The 24,432-nt window shown below is 39.7% G+C and overlaps 1 protein-coding gene across 1 annotated transcript in view; it reads right to left on the minus strand.

Moving 5' to 3' along the window:
• Positions 1–1,542: 1,542 nt before the first annotated feature.
• Positions 1,543–24,432, minus strand: part of TMEM135 (transmembrane protein 135) — a 163,078-nt gene continuing 140,188 nt past the window's right edge. Inside the window, exons 7-15 of the mRNA XM_061457995.1 lie at positions 18,637–18,678; positions 16,767–16,913; positions 14,672–14,741; positions 9,785–9,952; positions 7,817–7,880; positions 7,096–7,172; positions 5,401–5,499; positions 3,797–3,864; positions 1,543–2,210 (exon numbers count right to left, since the gene is read on the minus strand). Of these exons, the coding sequence (XP_061313979.1) occupies positions 2,078–2,210; positions 3,797–3,864; positions 5,401–5,499; positions 7,096–7,172; positions 7,817–7,880; positions 9,785–9,952; positions 14,672–14,741; positions 16,767–16,913; positions 18,637–18,678 (868 nt within the window). The 3' untranslated portion in view covers positions 1,543–2,077. The remainder of the gene's footprint in view (positions 2,211–3,796; positions 3,865–5,400; positions 5,500–7,095; positions 7,173–7,816; positions 7,881–9,784; positions 9,953–14,671; positions 14,742–16,766; positions 16,914–18,636; positions 18,679–24,432) is intronic.

Consider the following 24,432-nt stretch of genomic DNA (forward strand, 5'->3'; position numbering starts at 1 on the left):
ACATATACTTGATCTGAATAAAAATAATTTATAACTTTTTATATTACACAAAAATAACTCGCTACGAGGACTGTGGATTTTGGAAGCAGGAGAACGCAGACAGAACTGTTGTTTAGCTGCTGAGATGTAGTACTTGGATTTTTCTTACTTCAAATAGAGAAACAATCACAAGTGTCATTCCAGTGAAGAAAATGAATCCATCTATAAAATATCTTTACATTTGGGAATGGTACATAGTTACACTACAAAGTATTCATAATATAGTGTGTGAGTTCTAACATATTACCTAAAATATATAACTTCTCAGACTTTACAAGATCAAATATTTCAGACCATATTCCAGTGGAAAAACACTACAAACCTATTACGATCCTTTAAAAGTTCTTGTTGAATTAACTCTTTATTTCCTTTTGAGGAATTTTAAGGTAAGATTTCAAGCAATAAGATACTGCATACAAACTAGCTTGCAGAACTTTATTCACACTAACTTGGACAACTGCTGTTTGAAAGGATGAAGCACCTTTAGTACCAGCGATAAAGCATCACTGCTGCAGTAGCTGATGAAGAAGCAGGTTTTGTGCACAGACTGGTATGATTTTCACCACATTCCTACAAATCTGATGAAAATTACCGTATATTCAGTAAGAAGAAAACTAGTGGGAATTAAAATACGCTTAGAGCTGTATTACAAGACAGAGATTCTATTCATTAATCCAATTCATATCATCTGACAAAGACTCCCAATAAAATACTGATTTCTTGTTCTTTTTTCTTTTTAAAACACATGCAACCTACTGCAATTTCCACTCCCTGGCTTACCTGGTCTCTCTTCAGTTGAATGTGAATATAGTTCATCTTTTCATTAAGCTCTAGGTAACGAACACCATTCAGCATCACCTGAATGGATTCTAATATAAAAAGAGCCCCAAAAAGCAAAAATAAGCAGCAATTAGCAAGTCAAGGTCTTGCTTTAGAACACAAGCTCTTATCTGTAGGAATACTCAGGGTAAAATTGAGATGGAATTTGTGCAGGTAGTTATTTGCACTGAGTACCCCATTAAACTGAATGTAACTGTCTCAGTCGTGGATGTCTGATGGCTTGATGGAAAACCACTTTCCACCAAGTACAAGATAAAAACCCTATTAAAACGACCATCAAAACCATTCTCTGAGTCTCACCTCAGGGGGTCAGCTCTCTTTAAAAGAAACACTTGAAATGCTGGCTGGCGCTGCAGCTTGACAAACAACCCCATGCGCCATCGAAAGCGACAGTGTCAAGCCCTTTAAAAACAAACATTTCATTTCGATGTATTTTGGGGGAGTTTTGTTTTGTTCTTTGCTTTTTTTAGGTCTGGAACTGCCGGCTGTTCCCAGCACCATCTCGGAGCCCAGAACGTTTCATTCCTTCCTCCACTGCTTCTGTCCTTTTCCACTTGGCAGATCCTAACCACCACACCCCCTGCTCCTTGCCACGCAGCAGCAGCTGGTATTGCCTTCCCACTTGCCTTCTCTGTTATCCGCATTGCCAGTGGGATTCACAGATTTCCAGAGGAATCCCTTATTTTGCAGCTACAGCTGTGTAAAAGTACTGCTGTTTTAAATAACCAGTAGGCAGTGACACAATTTAGAAATCCAAGGAGGCATTTCTACCTGACTGCAACAGCTATAAGATCAGCCAAAATTCTGGACCTAAACTATGCCACTTGTCTTCCTTTCTAAATTAAGAATTACTTTTAGTTTTACTACTGTGAATTACAGATTTTTCTGGAAGTTGTTATGGATACTTTATATTTTACTTCTCTAAATATATTACTCATTTGTTTAATTCATCCAGGAATCTACCAGACTGCCAACCAACTACAGTCATCCAAAAATAGTTTCTGTCTATGGAAGGGGCTTAATCATTAAGCCACACTTTCCTGCAAAGCTTCAGTACTTTTGATTGGTAAAAAGCATTTCTCATTGAAATAATACTGAAGTGGAGCCCAAGCCCTCCTCCATATATATGACTGTTAAGTTAATTAACTTCTCAGGACAAAAAGCTGATCACATTCAATGACAAGATACACTGTCGTGTTCAAGACAACTCCAGCGGTAGCTCTGGTGGTACAACAGTGTATCTTGGGTCAAGCTTAGGTGTGAAATCCTTGAAGTACTTAGATGCTTCGGTACCAAATACATCTAAAGCTTTCCTGTTCATGACAGCAAACCTGGAAGAGACATGAAGGCAGGAATGGATTAATCATTTAATTATGAAAAAGAGTGGAAGTATTGTTGAAATGATTTCATGTCATGGAACACCACCCAAATCTTATTAAACAGGCCTGCACTGTTTAGAGATTGCAAGTTTTCCTCTCAGGCAATAAAGATTAAAAAGGAACCACATCCGACATATCTGTTTAGTAGTGCTTTGTGTAGATGTACTTTATAGAACACACTTGTGACAAAGGGGAGAGTCTTATTCTACTTTTGACTCCACAAAGAAAAGTCAAACAAAACACTACTTTTCTTTCTTGTGCCAGCAGAGCAAACTCTGTCCGTGCTTGTCCATGTCAGGGTAACAATTTTACAGGTGTTACAACTTATTTCCATTTCATTTCACATTCAAAACTGTAGAATGAAAGACCTACGGAATGTCAAAAGAAATCACCTCTATGGAGTGTCAAAATTACTATTACAGAAACTTGCTTCAGATAAAAGAATAAGCAGAAAAGAATTTCTTTACCCTCCTCTGTTTCAATTAAAGCAATTTTAAGATTAGGAAAACAGGGAAAAATGCAGCCAAAATTGGACATCTGCACTGATGTCACCCCTGTACCGTGTCTGTATGGCCTCAGAGGTTGCCTGCAGGGTGCCTCCAAGCATCCCAAAAGGTGCCTACGATGTCTAGCAGTGTACCCAGTCACCATCTGTCCAGCTAAGAGTGTGCTGTGCCACGGGGAGCGTAGCTTCAACATGTTCCAGGGACTGGGTTCTGATTTCACTTCTGCTTTTATAGTCTGGAGAGCCCACTGTCATGACAGATGTTACCTTGTATAATCCCATTCCTAACCTGATCTACACTGAGATTTGGATGCCTTGCTCCTGATGTTTGCACTGATTCCTTACACATCAGAGTAACAGTGTACACTTCACTAAACTGTATTTTTAGAAATCAGTTCCAGCAAAACCTATTTTAAAGAGTCAGCATTTTAGATCCCTGCAGCAAATAAGAGGAAAAATATCCAGTAAGATATTAAAGGGTAAATTTATGGTTATAGTAGGTGGAAATTTTTCATTAGTTTTGGAAGGAAAAAAGATGCCTTTCTGAATTTAAATAAATGGCCTATAAAAAAGCCCTAATGAATCTTCAAAGTATTCTTAGGAAATACTCTGACATTTCTAGTAATGCTTTTAAACATTACTACTAATACCATGTTGGCAACCACTGCACATACTACGTGATTTCTTTAGCCTGTATAGTTACTGAATTCTTCATTTTCCACTGAAATCTGAAAGCATTCCACCCTCCAAGTGAACTAAAAGATAAAAAAGGCTTCAAGCAAAACCCTTGTCTGCTAAATAGTCTTAACTAGATTTAGGTCTTTGCTCCTGTCATGAGACTAAACCCAGCAACGTCACTTTAGCAGCAAAGAACTTCCAGCAGACTGGAAACCAGTTGAAAAGCAAAGTAAGTACCCAGGAAATTAGCCCATATGTACTACTACCACTCTGCTGTTGACAGTGAATGACATGGAAAGCTAAGTGTGATCAGTGATGTGCTTGGACAAGCCATAACATACCCCTGACTACATACCTGCCCTTTGTTAGTCGTAGAAGAAACTTCCAGTATGAAGGTCTCAGGTTCTGAACTTCCATGACAGCCTGCAAGGAGAGAACTGTGTCAGAGCCTGCTGAGTGCCAGGGAAAAGATTCAGCTGCTACAGAACGTTGCCAAACCCAGTGAAAGGATAGTTATGGATATATATATGGATATGTATTACATGGAATACAAATATGTATTTAATTTTTAAAACATCATCTCCTAATTCATGGTCTGAAAGCAGCTGTGATCACCTGCCAATGGCCAGAGTTACCACCAGACAAGCAGTCCACAGCTGAATGCAACGCTCTCTATGCCCACCACCAGCATACCAATATTCCCACAAGACTGACTTTCAAAAGTGGTGGCAGATAACTTAGATCTCATTGCAGAGAAAGCAGCAATAATCCTTATTATTCCTACACACACAATTTTGCACTTGTGGATGCCAAATTTACCTACTAATTTATGCCACACTGCATTTTGTGATCTTCCATTCCTTTATATATCATGTTACGTATCTTAAATAATGATATATAAACAAAACCCTTGTCTTATATTTCATTACTTTTCCAGGTCACTTATGAATATAGTGAGTAACAAATGTCTCAGCACAGATCCCTTTGCTAATTTACCCTTCCTTCCTTCCTCCCTCCTAAACCTACCAATTTACTTCTATTCTTAGAGTCTTTTTCCAATCAGTTATTAAGTAATGAAAAATCCTTTCCTCTTTTCTCATACGAACATTATTTCTGTTAGCCTGATATGACAGTCCTTGCCAATCGTTATTTTGGAGATCTCAGTGCTGCAGATCTTTAGGCACATCCCAAGCATTAAAATATCAATTCTCTTTGATACTAGAATGAGAGATATTCCCTTTGGGAGCAATGAGGAGGAGTGGCACTATGCTGTTAAGCACAGAAGACTGTTTTAGGGTCATTTTATACTATATTGAGGGGTACAAAAAATACACATCGTTATGGAGGTCCAGTAAACATGAAGTGGGATGTTTCAGCAGCAGGTCTAGAAATGGAGAGATGTAGTAGAATAGAAGAGTAATCTGGGTGCCACTGAAAAGGAACCTTCCAGCTGATGCAGCTGATAAGTGAACTGAAGCTGAAGGTATGCAACTGACTTGGGAAGTGCAAACGATGATAACTACAGCTTGTCTGAACATAAACCTTCAGACTTCCTTATTAACTTTGGCAGATTTTTTCAATTCGGCAACTTCAAGTTAGCTTCAAGTGAAAACTTCCAGTTGATTAAAAACTTTTATGGGTATTAAAACGTTTAGGGGTATTAAAATACTACAATATACTCTTTGTCTCCTTGACAAACTGTCCTTTCATATGCTTATGAAAGTCCATGCATTTACATTCATCCTCTAGGTCAATGTATTTGAAGAACCTTTCCAAAGAATTCAGTGCTTTCTATAATGTATTCAGCTACAAGCATATTAGAAATGTGAGTCCTAGAAATTATCTCCCCACAATGACACTCAAAAGCAGGAGCCCTGATTCACTGCAACTTGCTGGAATCACTGTAACCCTGTGCTCCTCATTTCATTCAGCATTTGACATAAAGAACATCATACTTACTGCCTGAAAGCATATCGACGTGGAAATGGCATAGATGATGCTATCTGCATGAGGAAAATAGGGAACCTTCCCTGCTTCAATGCCTTTGAAGTATATAGTCTATAAAAATAAACAAAAAAATACTGAATGAAGCGAAATAAAGTTAAAGTAGCTTTTTAACTCTTATTTTACCTTTTCAAAAAACCATGTCAACATTACTAACTTACACCCCTGTATTTCTGTGTATGTCCGGAAATGTGACATTGATGGAGATGGATAACAGATGTTACCCAAGGTCAATAAAGTGAGAGGCTATTAATGCACAGAACAGGACCTAGCAACAGCTTTGGGTGTTAAAAAAGGCTAGTACAGACCTCAGAGATAAAAAAAGGGAACGTTTGCTGTGTGGAATTCTTCATTTTAAACAAGCAAAAGAACAATGCAATAACTATCCCAACAAAGTGAATATTCACTGTTCTTAAACAGCTTGAAATCACATACTTTACTTTCTGAGAAAACATGTAAAGTTTATTTTCCTGAGCACAGCTTGACCTTCCAAAGCAGCACACGCCTCTTCGGTCAGTTACCCTTGGCTTGCGTAAGATGATAAAAGAAAGAAAGGACATACAGCACTTTTCTTATTTCATTGCAGCCACAATGTCTCAAAGTCCAGAGAAAACCATCAGCATTATAAGATAATATTGGTTTTTTTTTACAACTGGTGTTCTAAATCAATATGGATAACTCAGATTTGCTTTTACAGAACATGCGAACTACCTTCAGAGCTTGGCCTAGGATTACAAGAAGCAAGAATAAACAGAGGATATCTTCCCTTTTTATGTTTAATTTTATGCTTCACAACAATAAAGGTTCCTTCTTTTTGTATTCTTTGAAATGAATTCTGCTCTGGTAGTGGAGGTGGATAAATAACACTAGGACACGAGGCCCTTGAGGTCTGCTTTGTGATTCAGGGATGATGTATAATAGGAGAAAGTTCCCAACTTATTCCAGTGGTGCTGTTGGGGAAATAACCATGACGAAGTCCTGATTTTGTGGAAAAAACACAGTAAGACATCAGAAACTGGTCAGCAAAGTTTCATCAATGAATCCACACTCTACAAACTCTATTCTTCCCTGGGCTTCTCATTTGAACAAGTTCATAGTCATAATTCAAGCCTGAAAAACAGTAATTAGAACGAAGCTCATTGCAAAGCTGGGAATTCAATCAGTTGAAGTAAACCGACAAACAGCTCCAGCTATAGACTAAAACCTAAGCTATTTTGAGTTATCTCAGACTGTTGAATGCCAAAATTAGGGAACAAAGGCAGGAAGTGAAGCTGTAGCTTTTGGCAATAAATCTGCAATTAAGGACTAGGTCTGATTTATGTTTCTGGCAGAATTCTTGGAACTTCCAGATTTAAAAAGTCTGCAAAAGCTACAAAGCAAAGGGCTATCAGGAGATTAAAAAAATTCATGGAGAACATACATAGACCAGTGGGTAAAGGACTTTTAAAATGAGTCACAGAAAAGAAAGTAAGAAAGAAATGAGACCACAGAAAGGCACTGCTCTTGGCACACATGTACTGAAACACACCACTGCCACACAGCTTTGTATTATACTGGAATCATCCAACAAAGCCTGCGCAGGTCATTTTGGTTTTCTGCCTTGAAAGGATAGATGAAATAAAGAGCTCTGTTACAAAGGTAGTATCTTACCTCTACTAATTTGGACGCCAGATACATAGAGATAGTAGTACTTTTGTAAAACATCATGGAAATTCCTGCTAGACACCCTGGAACAATTAGAAAACAAAAGGATTGTTAAGACTGTGATTTACACAGCAGTATGTCAGCTCAGGAGACACTGCACAAGATTGTTTTCTGTCGCTACAACAAAGTTCAGTGATCAACCTGTTCTGTCCACCAAAATATGGATTTTGTTATTAAAAAGAGAAGTTTTGAAACCCTGAAACAAAGCTGTAGCTCAGGGATTAAATTTCCTCTCTCATCCCACAAAGAGAGACCCTTGAGGTTCCAGTATGTGATAGATGCAAAAAACAGCAAGGAAGGGCCTGCACCACACACAGATCTCATGGCAAAGGCTCCTTCTTTGTATCCGGTGGAGCCCATCCTTTCAAATGGGTCTTCTGTCGCATATGGAAGAGTCAGTATTTGAAACTCACACCTCTACAGTTGGAAAATAAAGGACAAGTTTACATTTGTATAAAGTCCTTGAAGCTGACCATAAAACCCACACCATTTGACTGAATTTGCCTTACAATTTTAATTGAAACTTTATTTGAAGCTATCTGAAACATGACATAATCTTGACATACAGAGTCCTATTTTCATCACAGGAGTCAGAACAGGGAATGAGAGAACAGACAAGAGGCAAAGTGCCAACAGAGGCAATATACACTTCTTTTCATGGACTCACCAGCTACAAGTGCATGAAGCTCATCATCTAGGTTTCGTACCCAACGCAGGAAGCAACTAGTACCCTGTAGGTGAACAGAGAGCAGGATTAGTCCTAGTTATTTCTCTTTCATAAGGTATAGAGACACTCCTCTATAGGCTAGTAATATAACCCACAGTATGAATTGTGTAATGTGAGAATGTTCAAAATCAGACAGCAGATCAATCCAATTTGAATACCAATCTAATTCCAACGCTAATCTTGCATTCACATCATCTTTATTTGCTGTATTTGCCTAGACTTTCCCACGATAAAGTCTGTTTTCAACTATACACCAAACATCTCAAGGTTTTTCCATACATCTAATATATTCTGGAACGAGGAAAACATATTAACCTAAAAAGTTAAACCTGCATATGGCTAAAAGACACCATGATACAGTTGACACAGACAACAATACACAATTGTTCAGGCCAGAATAGGCGTAACTGTGGCTGAGGCTATATTAAAATGTATTTCATTTGGATGACTGCAGGTTACCAAATGATCTGGACCGTTCCATATCTGCCTTATCCTCTGCATTGTTTTGTTCAACTGTTTTGGAAAGCCATACTTTGTCTCCAAATTTTACCCCTGGTAAATTTCTGTTAATGGTTCAAGATCCGCTTAGTAAAGCTCAATCCAGGGCTGATGGCACCGACAGAACATTATAAAGTTCAATATGACAGTCCAATGATGTCTACTTTGAGAAAGTATATAATACTATAGTAATGGTGTCTACTTTGAGATACCTTGATACTTTGTGTCAGCCTTTTAATCCATCTAATGTGTGCTCTTCATGGAATCAAAGAATGATTTATGTTGGAAGGGACCTCTGGAGATCATCTGCTCCAGCCTGAAGCAGATCTAATTAGAGCAGGTATCTCAGGAACCTCTCCAGTTGAGTTCTGAGCACCTCCGAGTATAGAGACTACACAGCCTCACTGGGCAACCTGTTCCAGTATTTGGCCACCTTCACATGAAAATGTGTTTTCTTGTATTCCTTTGCAATCTCCTGCATTTCAGCTCCTATACTCTCCTTTACTTACTGTAAGTAAAGGTCAGAGCACACCACCCTTGTAAAATGAGTATCTATAGAACTAAACTACACTTTGCAAGTGAAGCTTTTAAAAGACGTCAAAATTATTTCAGCTTCCACAATAATACAGAATTATCTTAACTCTACAGAGCCAGTGAAGTGGCAGTTGAAAAACAACATGTGTGATTAAGGCTATAAAAGTGCAAAAGCCACTTCAGCACTGCACTATTTAATATATTCTCCCTCAGGGTGTGTGCTTTGCCACATTCTCTTTTGGCATAAATAAACATCATCTAATTAATCCCAACAATGCTGTGTGAATGCCCATCAGTTTGCAATCTGTCATTTTATAATGGTGTAGAAGGGTACATTTCCAAGTGTCTCCTCAGCTGCATGTGATATATGTTCTGCAGTCTCCTGCTATTTAGCGTCAAGCTAGAATTCCAGATATTTGAGCCAAAAACAATCTGCAAATGGCTTCTCTGAGGCAACACTGCTGCTACTGCTCAATTCACTTTCTCTGAAGTACACCCTAACTCCTGATCTTGATACCATGCTGCACAATCTATCTGGTTTATTTAGAAATGATAGCAACAGCACACAGAATAGAAGACTAGTTTTCTATTTACGATCCCTGGCAGTGTTCAAGACCAGGCTGGATGAGGCCTTGGGTGATATGGTTTAGTGTGAGGTGTCCCTGCCCAGGCAGGGGGGTTGGAACTTGATGATCTTAAATTCCTTTCCAACCCTAACTTTTCTATGATTCTATGATTACTGCAATACTATAGAATTTGTTGCTGTAGAGCAAACACTACCAGTAATATTCAGCGGCTACACTTAGATCTCTGTGACATTCTGAAAAGTGAAATAAAACCCACGGCATTTGTCATTTCTGTATGTTTTAAGCTTACTTTGTATATACTGACGAAAGATCCCAGAAAAGCTCCGAGCTGGAAGTTTTCCTTGTTGTAGAAGAGTGAAAGTAGCCTGGATGGTTGTGTAAACAGATGCCGGAAGGTGGATGGAATCCGAAGGCAACACTGGATCAGGTAACCGATGCTAAACATCCTAATGAAGCCCTAGAGAAAAGAAAGAAAGATTTTGTAGTAAGAAACCACAAATACAGGAAAAGGAAAAGCAGAAACATCTACAGAAGTACTTATTTTTGACTTCAAGCAGTTTAAAACCCAACTCTGCAGACACAGTGTAAAATGCAGCCCCATCTTCAAACTCAAGATTAGGGCTTTTTTCCCCGATTCCCCTGTAAAATAGCAAAGGTAATAAAATCACAGTCAATTGACTCTCCTTTAATTTCTGTGAATATCTGAAAGGCCTCAAGGGACAATCTCTTATTTCTCTTCTGCCTCTAAAATTCTGTCCTTTGAAACAATCCTGATGACTTCATTTCCAGACTACTGACCAGCTTTTAACCACAACGGGTACACATAGGAAAGTAATGCGGTGGAAAAAAAGAGCACTTCTACACTCAGATGCCTGCAGAAAGCACCAAAGGAGGGAAAAGTCCGCAAAAATAACTTTCAGAAAGTGTGAGAATTAGAAAGTGACCCTGGTGGCTTGGCACGTGCTCATGGACTTTCCCTCAACCAAGCTGGAGGCTGAGTGATGCCTGTAGCAAGAGAAAGGGTGAAACTGAGAGGAAGATTACGTGCAGAGCTACTGAGAAAGAATAACGTGGTTAAAATGAATTTTTCTTACTGCTGCACCTTGGATACAGATCTGCTTTTCTATATCGTGTCACAAAAACACACTGACTTTTTCTTTCCAAATTCTTCTCCCCAGTTTCTTGCAACTTCCTCCAAAGCTTCCTACCATTATTCTTACCCCGTGGCTGAACTCCTCAAATCATTCTGAATTAAATCTGTTCTTTGGAGGATGTCTTATGTGAAAACTATGTACACTCTCCATTAGCAAGTAAAGCAGGCACCCCAAGCTCATGATTTTCTGAAGATACTCAGGGACACTGAAACAATTCCAGATACAGCTGGCAAAGGGTTTGATCAAGCAACCTTTCAAACTCAAAAGTATTTTTGCCTCCTACAGAACTTTATAATGCGCCATGGAGTTCATAAAATTCTATTGTTGTTAAACATCCAGTAATAACATCTTCCTGAAGCAGTTACTCTCCCTGTTAGTCAAGAAATGGTTTATGAGAATCAAACGAAAGAAAATATATTGCGTCATCCAATAACCCAGTAGCTATGAATAAAGAAGTTCCACTTCTTATAAGAGCTGAACTGAAGGACTGAGGTTTAGTTTTGACGGGCACCAAACAGCAAGAAATAGCGCACAACATCTTTCTCCGCAGCTCGTTACATCAAACAGGTGAATCCTTATCACAGATGTTTGTTTCAGAGGAACAAAAAGTATTACATCTTATAATTAACATCAAATATAGTAACTTTTATCTTCCATAAAAAGATTTCAAGTAATAACGGAGGTAGAAAACAGTAGAGGATACACAGGGCACTAATAAACATAAGTGAGGGAAGAGAACTCTGCTAAGAGCTCTTTCACCACAAAGACTTTTGAGTTGGGACTCAGCTCAGCCAGAAGCAGCAGCCTGGTGAAACCACATCTGCAAAACCCATTAAACAAACCTTCTGTTTTTTTTGAGACAGTCAAGATACTGGCAATAACTCGAATTCAGAAAAGCACATGTGTGCACATGAACAGAGCTCAGTAATGTACCAAACCTGCTGTAATGTGTTAGGAATTAGTTAAGATACCTAAAATGTGTTCAGGCTGTACAGTAGCTCATGTTTCTCCAAGAGACAGAAGACAGAGACTACAATAATCAGGAAATAATCTCATTTATTTTTTATCACTTTGGTCATTAGGTAAGGTCTGAGGGTTATATGGTGTCATCTGCAGCATCAGCAGAACAAATGGACAACTGGGCTACTACTGTTGGCTAATGCCTCCTTATTATAATCAAGTGGAATCCAAAAGAGGAAAAATTATCTTCTGACTGCTTCTGGTGGCTCTTTTCAGACATTTACAAACCTGAAGCACTTTAGGTATTTAGAATGTGAAAGAAAGTCTATAAAATCAGGTGGTAACATCACTAAATGTTACTTAATACCTATAACGAATTCTGGCAACTACCTAATGTGCATTTAAATGTGAAGCAGAAGGAAAAAGGCAAGAAATGGCAATTAAAGCTCAGATGTGATAATGAGAAGATGAGATGCTCAACGGTACAGAAAAATACAGCATGGAGGGGAAATTTTGGCAGTGAGCAGCTCATCAGATCATTATTAGATTGGAAAGTTCCCTTACAGATATGGAATTACAAAACATGCTTGATTCGTGACAGCTGACAGTTACTACTGATCGACTCCAGGAACGGCCATAGAGAGAACTGAAAATGCTTTAAGGATTTTGGATCTTTAAGAATCCAAATACATCAGAAGAAAATTTTTTCTCTTATAATTTAAAAACAAGTCCCCAGAAAGTCAGGAAATTCAAAGATCTGGCTGCCACTTCAGTGATATTTCTCTGATTATGTTATTGCAGTCAGGAATAATTTATACTCAAATGCTATACAAGACTGGGCCAAGAATGAACTATAGTTTATCTAAAGAGAGAACAGCCTTATAAAAATGTCCTTCTTTAGACTTAGTTCAGCTCTGTCATCTTTTGGATTTTCTTTTCCCCCTATCCCCTTCCAAGGGTATGAGAAACGTAAAAATGATGCTGAATATACAACCAAAGAAGACAAGGACTCCTGAATATCCCCCCCTTTTTTTTTCTCCTTTTCATCACTGACACATCTCCCCACTCAGTTAAGAAAGGACAGAGTAGTGTGGGGCTGGTCTACTGTAACTGAAGAACTCACAACCTGAAATCAGATTTGTGTCTCTCAACTAGAGTAATTTAACAAGACTAGTTCCTATTTCTCAGTCACCCTTCTGTTTTATATGCCTTTCAAATTCATGATATTCCATACTGGTCAGATCACCTATCTCTTTACTCATATGCAAAACTATTCCCCCAGCAGATCATGACAGTTTTCCATGGAGAAGGAGCATCAGTTCCATTAGTAGCTGAACAAAAAATCTTACTTGTTTATTCTAACTGCACTTGTAAAATAATACAGTGTGACAAGAGATTTGAGAGTTACAGAGATTTGACTGCTGAGCATGCAGCACAATGCATAAGGATTTTGTGTGAGTGTAGTAAGAATCTCAGAAAGCAACCTGGACTAACAGTAGTTAAGAACTAATTACAGTAAAATATGACTAAGTAATGAAAGACAGCACTTTACATAAAAGTGCAAGAGACTTAAGTTACAGCAAGGCACCCATGGAAAAAGATGCGTGCTAGGAGATACTATCAGCAGAGATCTGGAAACGCAGCATGCCAACCCATGAAATCACTTCTTTGTTTTGAATATAATATCCACTGCAGTCTTGCACACTGATCATGAAGGCCAGACACTGATGTCTATGGGAAAAACATAGAGTACTCTGCAAATGAAGGCACAGGGAATGTTTGCTCCCCAGAGGATCCTGACCAAACATAAACATTCAGGGAATGAGAGACAAAGCAGGCCAGGAGGCACTGAACAGCAAACTTACTGGGCAAGGCACTGCACAAGCACAAAGCAAAGGGAATGTCTGTGTCCCCAGAGACATTACGCCTTGAATGAAAGAGCTCAGGAATGAGACATTAAGTGGATTGAGATGGTGGTGAGAGGTTGTAAAACTATAACCTTAATCTGGGCTCTGTTAAATATGTCATAGCTACAACAGGAAAGTGACGTAACTACCCCAAACTATTCATGAATGCTCCACTGCATATTCTCATTGTAATTCAGCAGAACACTTAAGCACCATCTCAGATCCTACCAACTCCAGCACATCTTATATCCATGTTACACAGTGGTATGCTAATATACTGAAGTGTAAAAGGAGAGTTAATACAACACAAAATGATGTTTTTAATAAACATACATGAACTAATGTTGTGCTAATTCTCTTCTGATGGTAAATTTAAGCATACTGCTTCTGAGATAACACTAATTGTATGGAGAATTTTAATTTAAAGAAGTTATTTTTGAAAGTAATTGATATCAAAAGCATCTCAAGATCCTCAAATCCATTTTTTGCTGCTCCATATATAAAAATGGGTGAATGTTCAAGTGATGGGAGATCTTCTGGAATCTTACCAACTCCTAAAAGAGGCATTAGCAGTTGGTACCACCTGTGCCAACCTAATGCCGGCCAAACTAAATCTCTATCCAGTATTCATGCTACTGTAGTCATCCAGTAGTCATGTTACCATCCAGCAACATGCACTGATCACATTAATGATAGAGGGTGAATTATGCCACTGAACATGAATAGTTCATCCTGGGAGCAGCAACTGTGACCAATCTCTCATTACCCTGAGCCCTTAAAATAACATAATGGAGCAGTGGGCATGGGGCTGGGCAGCAGCGTGCCAGAGCAGCACATTCCCAGTGACTGATTTCGGGTGGAGCCACAAGTGGGCTCAGCCCTCAAGTGCATCTCATAGTTAAACAAGTTCCTTGCTTGCTAGCCCATGTTTTCCCACACATTTGTATGTTATTCATTCACTACAGCTAATCTGAGAGACCAGGAACTTTAACCCCACCACCACCCCGTCCTAAATTGAGAAAACCTGTTTTCAGGCTTGTCGCATTTTCAACAGAAGGAGAATGAGTAACAGGCTCCTTTCTCACTATAAGTATATGCTTTTTCCAACTAAAGACTTTGCCAGTGTTTGTCATTTTAACTTTTTTCTGCACTTACTTTAATACAATATGAGATGCAATTATCTCCGTAGTGTTTACAGCATCTGTGCCTCGGGCCATGTTTGCACCTGCAAAGAGCACAATGAAACACGTATTAACCCGTAACTGTTTTCAGCATCATCAACAAGAGACTTCATAATTTTTTCTTGCCTAAAGTGCTATTTTCCCACCACTCATTCTCCCCATTACCCACCGAAGGGCACTGTGAACTTTTATGATGCTATAAAAGGATAATAAAAACTAACAATACTTGAGTTGTACAGCAAGAAGTGTCTGCACACTTCCTTGGAGGCAACCTCTTGCCATGCTACACATTAAATGCAGAACTAAAGAACAAATTTTCTGCTATGGTGAACATGGAGAAGTGATGTGAACCTTCTCAGCCTGTCTCTGTTCTGTGGTTCTGGAAGGATACTTGATATCTGCATCCTTGTATCTTTCATACCATTGTAAGGTTCACTGGAGGGCAATGCAGAACATACAAATGTAGAGATGCCCTGTGAGACTTCTCTCAATTACAAGCCTTCCACTTCTATGCTACTGCTCCTACTATGTAGATTTTTATGTAGCCCTGACTCCAGACTGAGAATTTGACCTTGAGTATTTAAAAGAGCCTGGCTCGGGATGGTGGGACACACGTATTGTACAGTTGCTAACCCTGCATTATGTAGAATTACAAGAAGTAATGTCATACCGGGTCTGAACATTATATTTTCCTATAGCCAAGTATTTAAGTTTTAATGCAAAATAAATGACACAATTTATATACTGTGTCAAATATGCTGGAAGTTCTGAGTCGTGTACTATAAAGTGTAATGGCCATAAATCATCTGTGAGGTCAGTTTATGCAGCAAAAATTGTAATGAGAATGTGATCAGGTTACAGGCATTTAGACTCAATTATACTGAAAAGAACCATATGGAGGAGAAACCTGGGAGAGCAGTAGGACTGAAATCTGAAAGTTTTCTCAATGTCTGAGTTGGGAATTGAAAAACAAAGCAAAAATGCTCTTGTTCACCCACAGATCCTTGTATTTATTGAACAGTGGAGGAGCTATGAACTATCTCTAGCAAATTGAACGCGAGGTTATTTAAGACAAAATGGGTATAAGCAACTCAGCTAAAAGGATCTGCATGAGGCTGGAGCTGCCTTCTCCTTGGAGGTCTTTTGTTATCTGAAACAGTTGTCCTTGAAAAGCCACTGCTGACTTTGAGAACACAATGCACTTGGAAGAGCTGTTTCTCTCCTGCATGCTGGCAGGTGAAGATCTGGTCATAAAACTGCTCATGGAGAGGTATGTGAAGTTCAATGGCAGTGAAGATTGATAGTTGTGGTATGAAAAGATCCTATATATTTTTTTCATCTTTCCTCTAGATGAATGTCGCTTTGTGGTACCCAACATACCTGAAGCTGACAAATCAAGCACAGAGAAGTACATCACCTGAACTGAAAATCTATCTGATGTAATTTCTTCAAGCTCATGTTAAAGAGTAATAACCTGTACCCTGTAGACCAGGAGTGAGCCTAACTAACCTGACTTCAGCTGTCTAGCTCTGAACTTGCGCAAAACAGTTTCAGACTCACTCTTGCCTTACAATTGCTGACAGTGGAGGCAGGCCACATGCTATCAACCGTGTTCTCAGGCAGTTCCTGCTATGCAATACAGGAATGTAGCTCCCCAAAAAGATGACGTTACAGTGACTTATGGTGACCTAAAGTCTGCTGCTGTGCCATTTCCCCTCCTTAATATCACTACAAGCACCATCAGAACCACCCCATGAACTTGTTTTGCTGAAAACTTTAGAAAAAGCAAGCACCGCTCTGCAACTCAGAATTGACTGAATTTACCTTCCCTCCTTAGACAAGTGCATGTTGCAAGTCACCGCTATGACATAAATGTCTTAAATTTTGCTTTTATTAGAGTTCATCATTTGCCACTGCCAACTACCCAGTAACGATGCAATGCAAACCACTTAAATGAAAAGCAAAAGCATTATACAGCATTGCCAAATAGAATGTAACAAAGCATTAAAGTGCCCTAAGTAAAGAATGATTCATTCTGTTCCGTTTGTTTGCTGTTTTCTTTGACTCACACTTTGTCCATGAGCTTTTTTGTCAGAGTCAGTATGTTCATCCGCTGCGATACTTTTTCACAGGGCTTTATCTTTCTATCTGTTTTTGAAAATGCTGTTTCAGGTGAAAACGAATGAGTGGGGATTTCTTCTTTCCCTACAATGAACCTGAGAGAAAAAAAACAAAACAACCATTATATAAATCACTCAAAGAAATACGTAAAGGCCAGTTAAGCCTCTAAGTGTTTAAGACAAGCTTGAAGTTACCCACAGGGCTGCACCCTATACAGCTGCCAAACTTTGTATCTCTTTGCAAAGATCACTCCACGGACACATATTTAAACTTCAAATAATGGTCACAATTGGTGTCAGGAATGTTTTAAAGCTAGGAACAAAAATATTACTGGGGAAATACATCTCACATACAAAGGACGAACACTAAGAAAATTAGAAGGGCACATGAAATGTCCCCATTCTCTGCAGCAAAATGGGGTTACATAAAGCCTGATAATTACTGTAGTATTTTTATAAAATATCTGCTTTTGCAAAATCTTCAAAATGTTTTTGCTCCCACCAAGAGCATCAGCTTTGTTTTGCTTGGCTTCATCTTCAGCCCTCCTTCTTCACCCAGAAGTTGATATTCTCAATACACTGGTTCACCTTAGGTGTAGAATTACTGCGTATCAAGGGCAGTGGAGGACACGAGAGCAAGATGTTTCCAAACACTTTGCACTATAATGCAAGTTACACTGTGTTAGTCTTGCTGAGGGTGATGAAGGTATAAAAGCTTTGTCATTCAGTATGTGACTGAACTGGTAATTTCCGAAAGCAGGTTTCTGCATGTTGATATAGGGCTGTTTTCATTTCTGGACTACAGACTGTATTATTTAACCATTGGCACCTTCTATCAAATGTGGCTGTTTCATAGCTGTAAATGTTATATTTCCCACTACCAACAACAGCAAATCTATCTTGCTTGACTTCAGCTCTTTTCTTCCAGTACCTAAAGAGGGTTGACAAGAAAGCTGGAGAGGGACTTTTTACAAGGGCTTGTAGGGACAGGACAAGAGAGATGGCTTTGAACTGCCAAAAGAGAGACTGAGATTAGATACAAGGATTAAATTCTTCCCTGTGAGGGTGCTGAGGTGCTGGCACAGGGTGCCCAGAGAAGGTGTGGCTGCCCCATCCTTGGCAGTGTTCAAGGCCAGGTTGGACACAGGGGCTTGGAGCAACCTGCTCTAGTGGAAGGCGTCCCTGCATGGCACATGAGCTGCATGAGCTTTAGGGTCCTTTCCAGCCTAAACCATCCTGTGATCTGAGTGGCAGACAGGTGGCAGAGTATGTAAGGGAAAGGGAAGAATAACGTGTCTTTGTACTTTTCACTCAAGACACAAAGATGGGAGAACGTCGTACAACTACAACAGAGTAACAACAGAGGATCACATCACAAAGTAAATTCTAGGAGATCCTGGACCACAACAGACACAAAGTTTAGTCACATATTGAGGATATCTCAAACAACTATGGTAGGAACCCATGCTTTATTTGGATGCTGACTACAGAACTACCTTTGTATTCATTAAACATCTTGTAAATGCAGCAAATAAAGTCCAGGTCAAAACAGGGAGCCATTTACTTCCAGGAGATTATCAAGAACCCCTGATACTTAGAAAGAGAAATATTAACGCTCCTTCAAAAACAAGCAACTGCATTGTCTGCAGTTCCTTTAATGATGGTCCCAAATATATTCTTCTCTTGCCAGAGAGAAATCCTCTGGGAAAGATTCCTCTCTTTCCTATTTCTTAGGAATATTTCTCTCACACAGCTGCCTCCATGCAGGATTCCTCCAAATCTTCACTGTCAACCGTGTACTCACAGAATCTATACTTACTTTAGTGCAGAGTACGTAAATCCTTTCAAGCCGTCTTTGCATCTGAAAGATAAAAGGAACAGGTTTTTCTGTAACAGGGTGCTTGCAATATAAAGTGTTCTAGATTAAACATTGCATAGAAGGGCTGTGGATGAACACTAGCTCTTATTAACAGAAAACACCACGCCTGGAACAACTCTGTGGCTATCGCTGACTCCACAGTTGTCACCACAGCCTTGGGACATCTCGGAAACAAAGGGCACAGCATACAAATGTCAGTGCTTCTCTCTTTTAGCTAAACCAAGCGTGGAGACATTTTTAAAGGATGGCGACAGAACCACTGGGGTGACAGTGGAAGATTTCATCGGACAAAGAATCACTGCTTTATGCAAAAGAAGTCAGGATGAGTATTACGAAACAGAAATGTTAATGCAAGGAAAGAAAAGAGCGTTGGACCTTGAGGGAGAGCTGCAAGCAACAGTTATTCTGACTTTGAGATAACTTGTTCTGTTTTGCACAGTGCTGATTTTTACAGCTCATTACTTTAAGAAGACTCTCAATGTCCAGTTTTTCAATTATACAGTGGTTATGCTGATTCTGAGCATGACTATATATATCCTTCCTTATAGACTACAGGGCTCCTTGTGTGAATGATGTGACCATGGTAAAGAGTCCAAAACTGGCTGTGAAAGATTTAAGTTACTGATTTTTTCTGTGCCCTGAGTACACTGAAAGGAGCTGAAGCTTGATTCTTCCTGGCAGACTTCTCAGTGTCATGTAGCAAAGCAAAGAGCAGATGCTTGGGGGTTTACCCCTTTTCTTTTTATAGACTTGGCAAATACATCATGGTAAAATACGAATTCCTGATAAGAATCCATAAAGCACATAAAGAGTGCATAAATACATAAAGACTGATGACTTCCATAAAGCACAAACTAGTAACTTACCAACTTACGTGTTCTCATGAACACATCTTTCTAAGACAAGACAGGACAGAGGTTGCAAAGGCTTCTTAAGTGGGAGTGGATGAACGTAACCCTCTGTCTTCTGCCTGCTGAAACCAAGTGGTCCCTGGAAAGCCTGTGCCCATACCCTCCTGAGAGCCCATGACGTTGTGTCCCACAAGGCACCATGTGTGGTCAGCATGTGCTAACAATGGCTGACTATACACACAAACAGCAGAAAGAGCACTATGAGATTAAAGATGTGTATAGGCCAAGAAGTCGTGATTTCTCCTGGCAGGCAAGCTCTGGTAAGATGCGAAAGCTTTAAAAGCTTCTGGGAAGGTCTTCCCAAGGGTATGGCCTTCCACATGTGTGTTTGCCCAAGGACTTGGTTTTATCACCATGTGCACAGTGCTAAATGAGTAACAGATAGTTTCACACAGCACTAGATAATTCATCTTAAAGAGTTTCTCTTTTAAAATGACTGTACCTCAAATATTGCTCATATATATGATGTACATGGTGTTCAGGGCAAACACATGCACAGAAAATTGCTCGCTGTATCTTTAATTAACATAGAAGTTTGGAAACACGGGTACGCAAACATTTTACTTTTTATGATTCTTTCCCTATGGAATTCACAAGCTGAAAATTATCCTAATATTTTTACAGGAAGATGGACTGGAAGATGGATTGAAACAATCGGTGAGTGATGGACCAGAACAAATGAAATCAGCTTTGCCCATAGATCACAGCGAATCACTGGCACATATACCCCCTCTATCCACAGAACCATGGTCCAGTATCAGCAGTTTGATTTTAAACTCACAACTGACTGTAAGTTAATGCCCTTTGAGTTAAGGGAGTTCAACATATTATGTCTGCAAGGTGACAGCTCAATAGGCCCTTTTCTTTCCAGTAAATTAAAACCATACACAAACTGAAATGTAAACGCACACAGGAGTGTTTCTAGAACAATACTGAAACAGAAAAGTAGTTACAGTATGAGCTTAATGATGGTTTTGCCTTAATCATTCCAATGCAACTGCACTTCTAGTTGCAAGTATTCAATTATTCCTTTATCACACCACCAGATGTCCCTACCCAACTAGTGCTGGAACTGACCTGACCTGCCTGATGCTCTCCTACAATTCCTTTGCTATAAACTGTCCTCAAATCCTCATTCAAAGCTTTTCTTCACTAATATTGAAAATAAGAAGACATCTGAATGGCCAAGAGAGCAAACAGCACTCCAACCTCCTGCTCTTTACTCCCAAAACCATGAAAAAGATTTCTAATGCCTCTTTTAATTACATGATTGAAGTCAATTCTACGCAGTAACGACTGAGTGTATTGGGATTTTATCAGTTGTTCTTATTTTATTTACTATTCTATACAGTTATAGAGCTACAGCTATGAATCTCCTGCAAAATGCACTGAGGTTAAACACACAAGTTCAATATGTAAATAAGGCCAAATTCACCATTGTTTTTTTCCCATTAACTTCCTAATTTTTTTAATTATAACACAGCATGAAAGGGCAATTTAAGTTCTTCAATAGAGCTCAATTCATGCTGCTTGCTGTCTACAATGACTTGTGCAAAGCTATTTTGCAAAACTAATGGGTATGTGGAAATAGTGAGTATTAGAGGTTTCAAAAATAGGAATTCTTGAGAAACAATACTTTGGATCAAGAGCAATTTGCACTGTAACTTTCCTTTCTCTGACTTGGCAGTTTTGCTCTTACAAATGAAGCAGCAAACCAAGAACAGAACTAGAAACTGAAGGTTTGGCTTTACATCATCAAGACAGTACACTTAAGGGTTTCAAAATACTTCTCTAGAGATTGAAATTGCCTTATTTATTCACTCAGTGGATACACAAAAACCCCCTCCACACTGACTCCAAACACACTTCTTTTGGGGGGGACACAACAGAACCCCACACAGGGACAGCACAGAGTCGCCAGCCACATACTCAGTGACTGGCCCCGACAGTGAGCGCTGAGGCACAGTGCAAGCTGCACATGGCACGTTTCATGAACACCTGGCTGCTAATAACTGAACTAAGACTAATGATTTGCTTCATACAGCCACTAATTGGTAATAATAATGCCACCACTAATTGGTAATAATAACTTTTACTCAATGCTTCATTGCTCAAGGGGTGAAAAAGTCTGCGCTCTGCTGCTGACCCCCGCGAGCTATTCAAGCTGCAAATGAGCACAGTAAAATGCATTACATGTGCCCAGCGCCGCAGATACCCCTGAGACAGAGAAGTTTCAACACTGTGTTATAAGCTTGTTTTTAGGGTTATTTAGGGGATTATTTAACCCAGAAGGTCTGAGATAAAGGGTGAGCTGTATGTCGTTAGGGGTGCTCACCGTAGCTCACCTTTGCCACCATTCCCACCACCCCGAACAGCCCAGGGACCAAATCCCAAGCTGCAAGAGGGCAGCTTGGAGTTTGGTTTATTTGCCCAGAGAGCAATAATTTAAATGGCACATAATCTGGCTCCATTTTCCCATCACAGAGGAATCTGTTCCTGGTACAAAGCCAATGGCACCAGTGACTCTGTCAGTTGTCCCCACTAGACACCATGTACCTGATGCCACAACAGAAATGCTCTGCTCCAGCTCGGTTTTGGCCAGAGCCATGGCTGGAGCCGGAGAAGCAGAAGAATCCAGGAGCCATAACAGTAAATTTGGGTTCTCCAAATTCCCCTCCTGGGACAATTTTGGCTCATGAGCAAATAGGGTAGATTTTAATTGCACATATTTATAACTCAGGGCCACACACATTTATTTTTTCATACAGAAAACAGCAAAGGTGGAATAAAGCCAAAGCTTGATGCTAGCTATACTACAAGACACGCATGAACTCTAATTATTTTTGTTTGTGTATGTAAAGAGGTGCTGTACATGAGTTTACGCTCTCCCTCCATCCTGTGGGAAGGTGAAGTTCCCACACTGAACTGTAAGGCTGGATGCCAGCAATTACGTTTTGGGCTTTCTTATTAGAATGTTATTGCCATAACTCCTGTCAAGATTTTCTCCGTGACTCACTCCTATACCCTTCACAAGAAGCCTTTTGAAGAAACAGATCAGTTTTCACGCATGGAACGGGTAAGGAGAAAGCTCCCAGCAACAACATGTGCCATGTTTAACAACATCCCATATTGCTTATGTTATCCTTCAGGGTAAGAGTAAATTAGAAACTCCTATATGCAGAGCTCTCATTATGGCCACGTGGGAAGGAAACACTGCAAGCACAGGGCATGTGTTGGCATATTACTGCAGCACATCTGCCCATAAAGACTGGCCGGGGGGGACCACGTTTCCGAGTCATGGTGTCTTGTTTAATGGGGAAGGGTGATGAAATGTGACTGTGTCTGAACACGCCAGCTACATCCCTCGCTATTAAATCCCTTGTTATTAGGAATTAAGGGCTATCTAAGCTCTTCTGTGAGCTGTGCTGAACTCCAGAGGATAATCCACTCTTCTGTTTTAAGCTACCCAGGGAGGTTACTGTACCTTCCTCCTCCTGTTTTTTCTGTCCTTTATTCCTTAAGAGTCATGGAACGGTTTGGGTGGGAAGGGACCTTAAAGATCATCTAGTTCCAGCCCCTTGCCATGGGCAGGAACACCAGTCTGTCTTCAGACACCAGGTTCTTCTCCCCAGTCTTAGAAGTCATCAGCAACTACCCTTTTTCTAAGCTGTCTTCTGTATTCATCTCTCTTGTTTTCCACAGCTCCTCTTTTCGCTCCTTCTTCCTGCACAATGAACTCCTATTTTGTATTCCCTCTCCACCTGTCCTCTAAATGTTATCCTCAAAAGCTCATTTCTTTTTGTAATAATAAATGCGTTTCCCAAACCTCCTCATGGTCTGACACGTTCCACCGTGTTAATCACAGAATAGTGAGGGTAGGAAAGGACCTTGAGATCATCCAGTTCCATTCAAGCAGGTTATGACTACAAGATTTAAAGTACAGATTAATCACCACTGAAAACCAGGATTATAAAGAACTTCAAGACTCAGGGGCACACACTCATTCTGAATCACAGAAAAGGAAGAATTTGTTCAAGCTCAGTTCTAAGTTGTTTTCAACTGTCTAAACAGGAAAAAATGGTAAGATTCATGGGTTGAGGCAAAGACACTTTAATTAAAGCCACGTCAACTACTTGCCTTTTTTTGGTGTCTTATTAAATACATTAAAACTTGCATATCTCACAAAGATAACTCAACCCAAAAGGAAATTTCAAACTAAGTTATGGTATCCTGTACAGACACGCAAACGTTTTTGTCCACCCATCCACATGGAAATGTAGCTCTTAAGAGACACCAACCAATCATTATATCAAGACACCTGGAAATGCACAGAGCAGAAAGAAAACGTCCATGCACCAGCTGCAATTAACTTCAACATTTCCCCCAACACCAAACTTAAGCCCTTCCTTCGTGATGTCTCCATATCCCAACTTTTCCCAGTTCGAATAAACACCTGCTTTCCTCATTCTTCCACTTTGCCAGGACTGGAATGGAAAAACTGATGGAAAACCTTTTCTTGCCCTCTCCTCACCAAGCACCAGGAAGGAGGCCCCACCATGTCGAACCACAAAAACCCAGGAGAACCAGCAACAGCTACAGGTAGAGAACTGCCACCACCACACAGCAGCCACTTCCTCCAAGACTCAATAGGATCATGAGGCACAATTTGAGACTTGTTCAGAGGAAATCCAGAGCCAAATTGAAGAGAAAACAGGATTTATAGCCAGATTCTCTCTCCTCTGAATTTCCCTTTTTTTGGATTAAGCATTTATTTCTATCTTTACTCATAGGTCTTACCTATTCTGCCCAGGACTATGGAAAAAAT

This window comes from Pezoporus flaviventris, unplaced genomic scaffold (genome assembly GCF_033815535.1).
Source record: "Pezoporus flaviventris isolate CSIRO_AGI_PZ_B2104156 unplaced genomic scaffold, CSIRO_AGI_Pfla_v1 ptg000025l, whole genome shotgun sequence".
In the NCBI taxonomy this organism is placed as follows: Eukaryota; Metazoa; Chordata; class Aves; order Psittaciformes; family Psittacidae; genus Pezoporus; species Pezoporus flaviventris.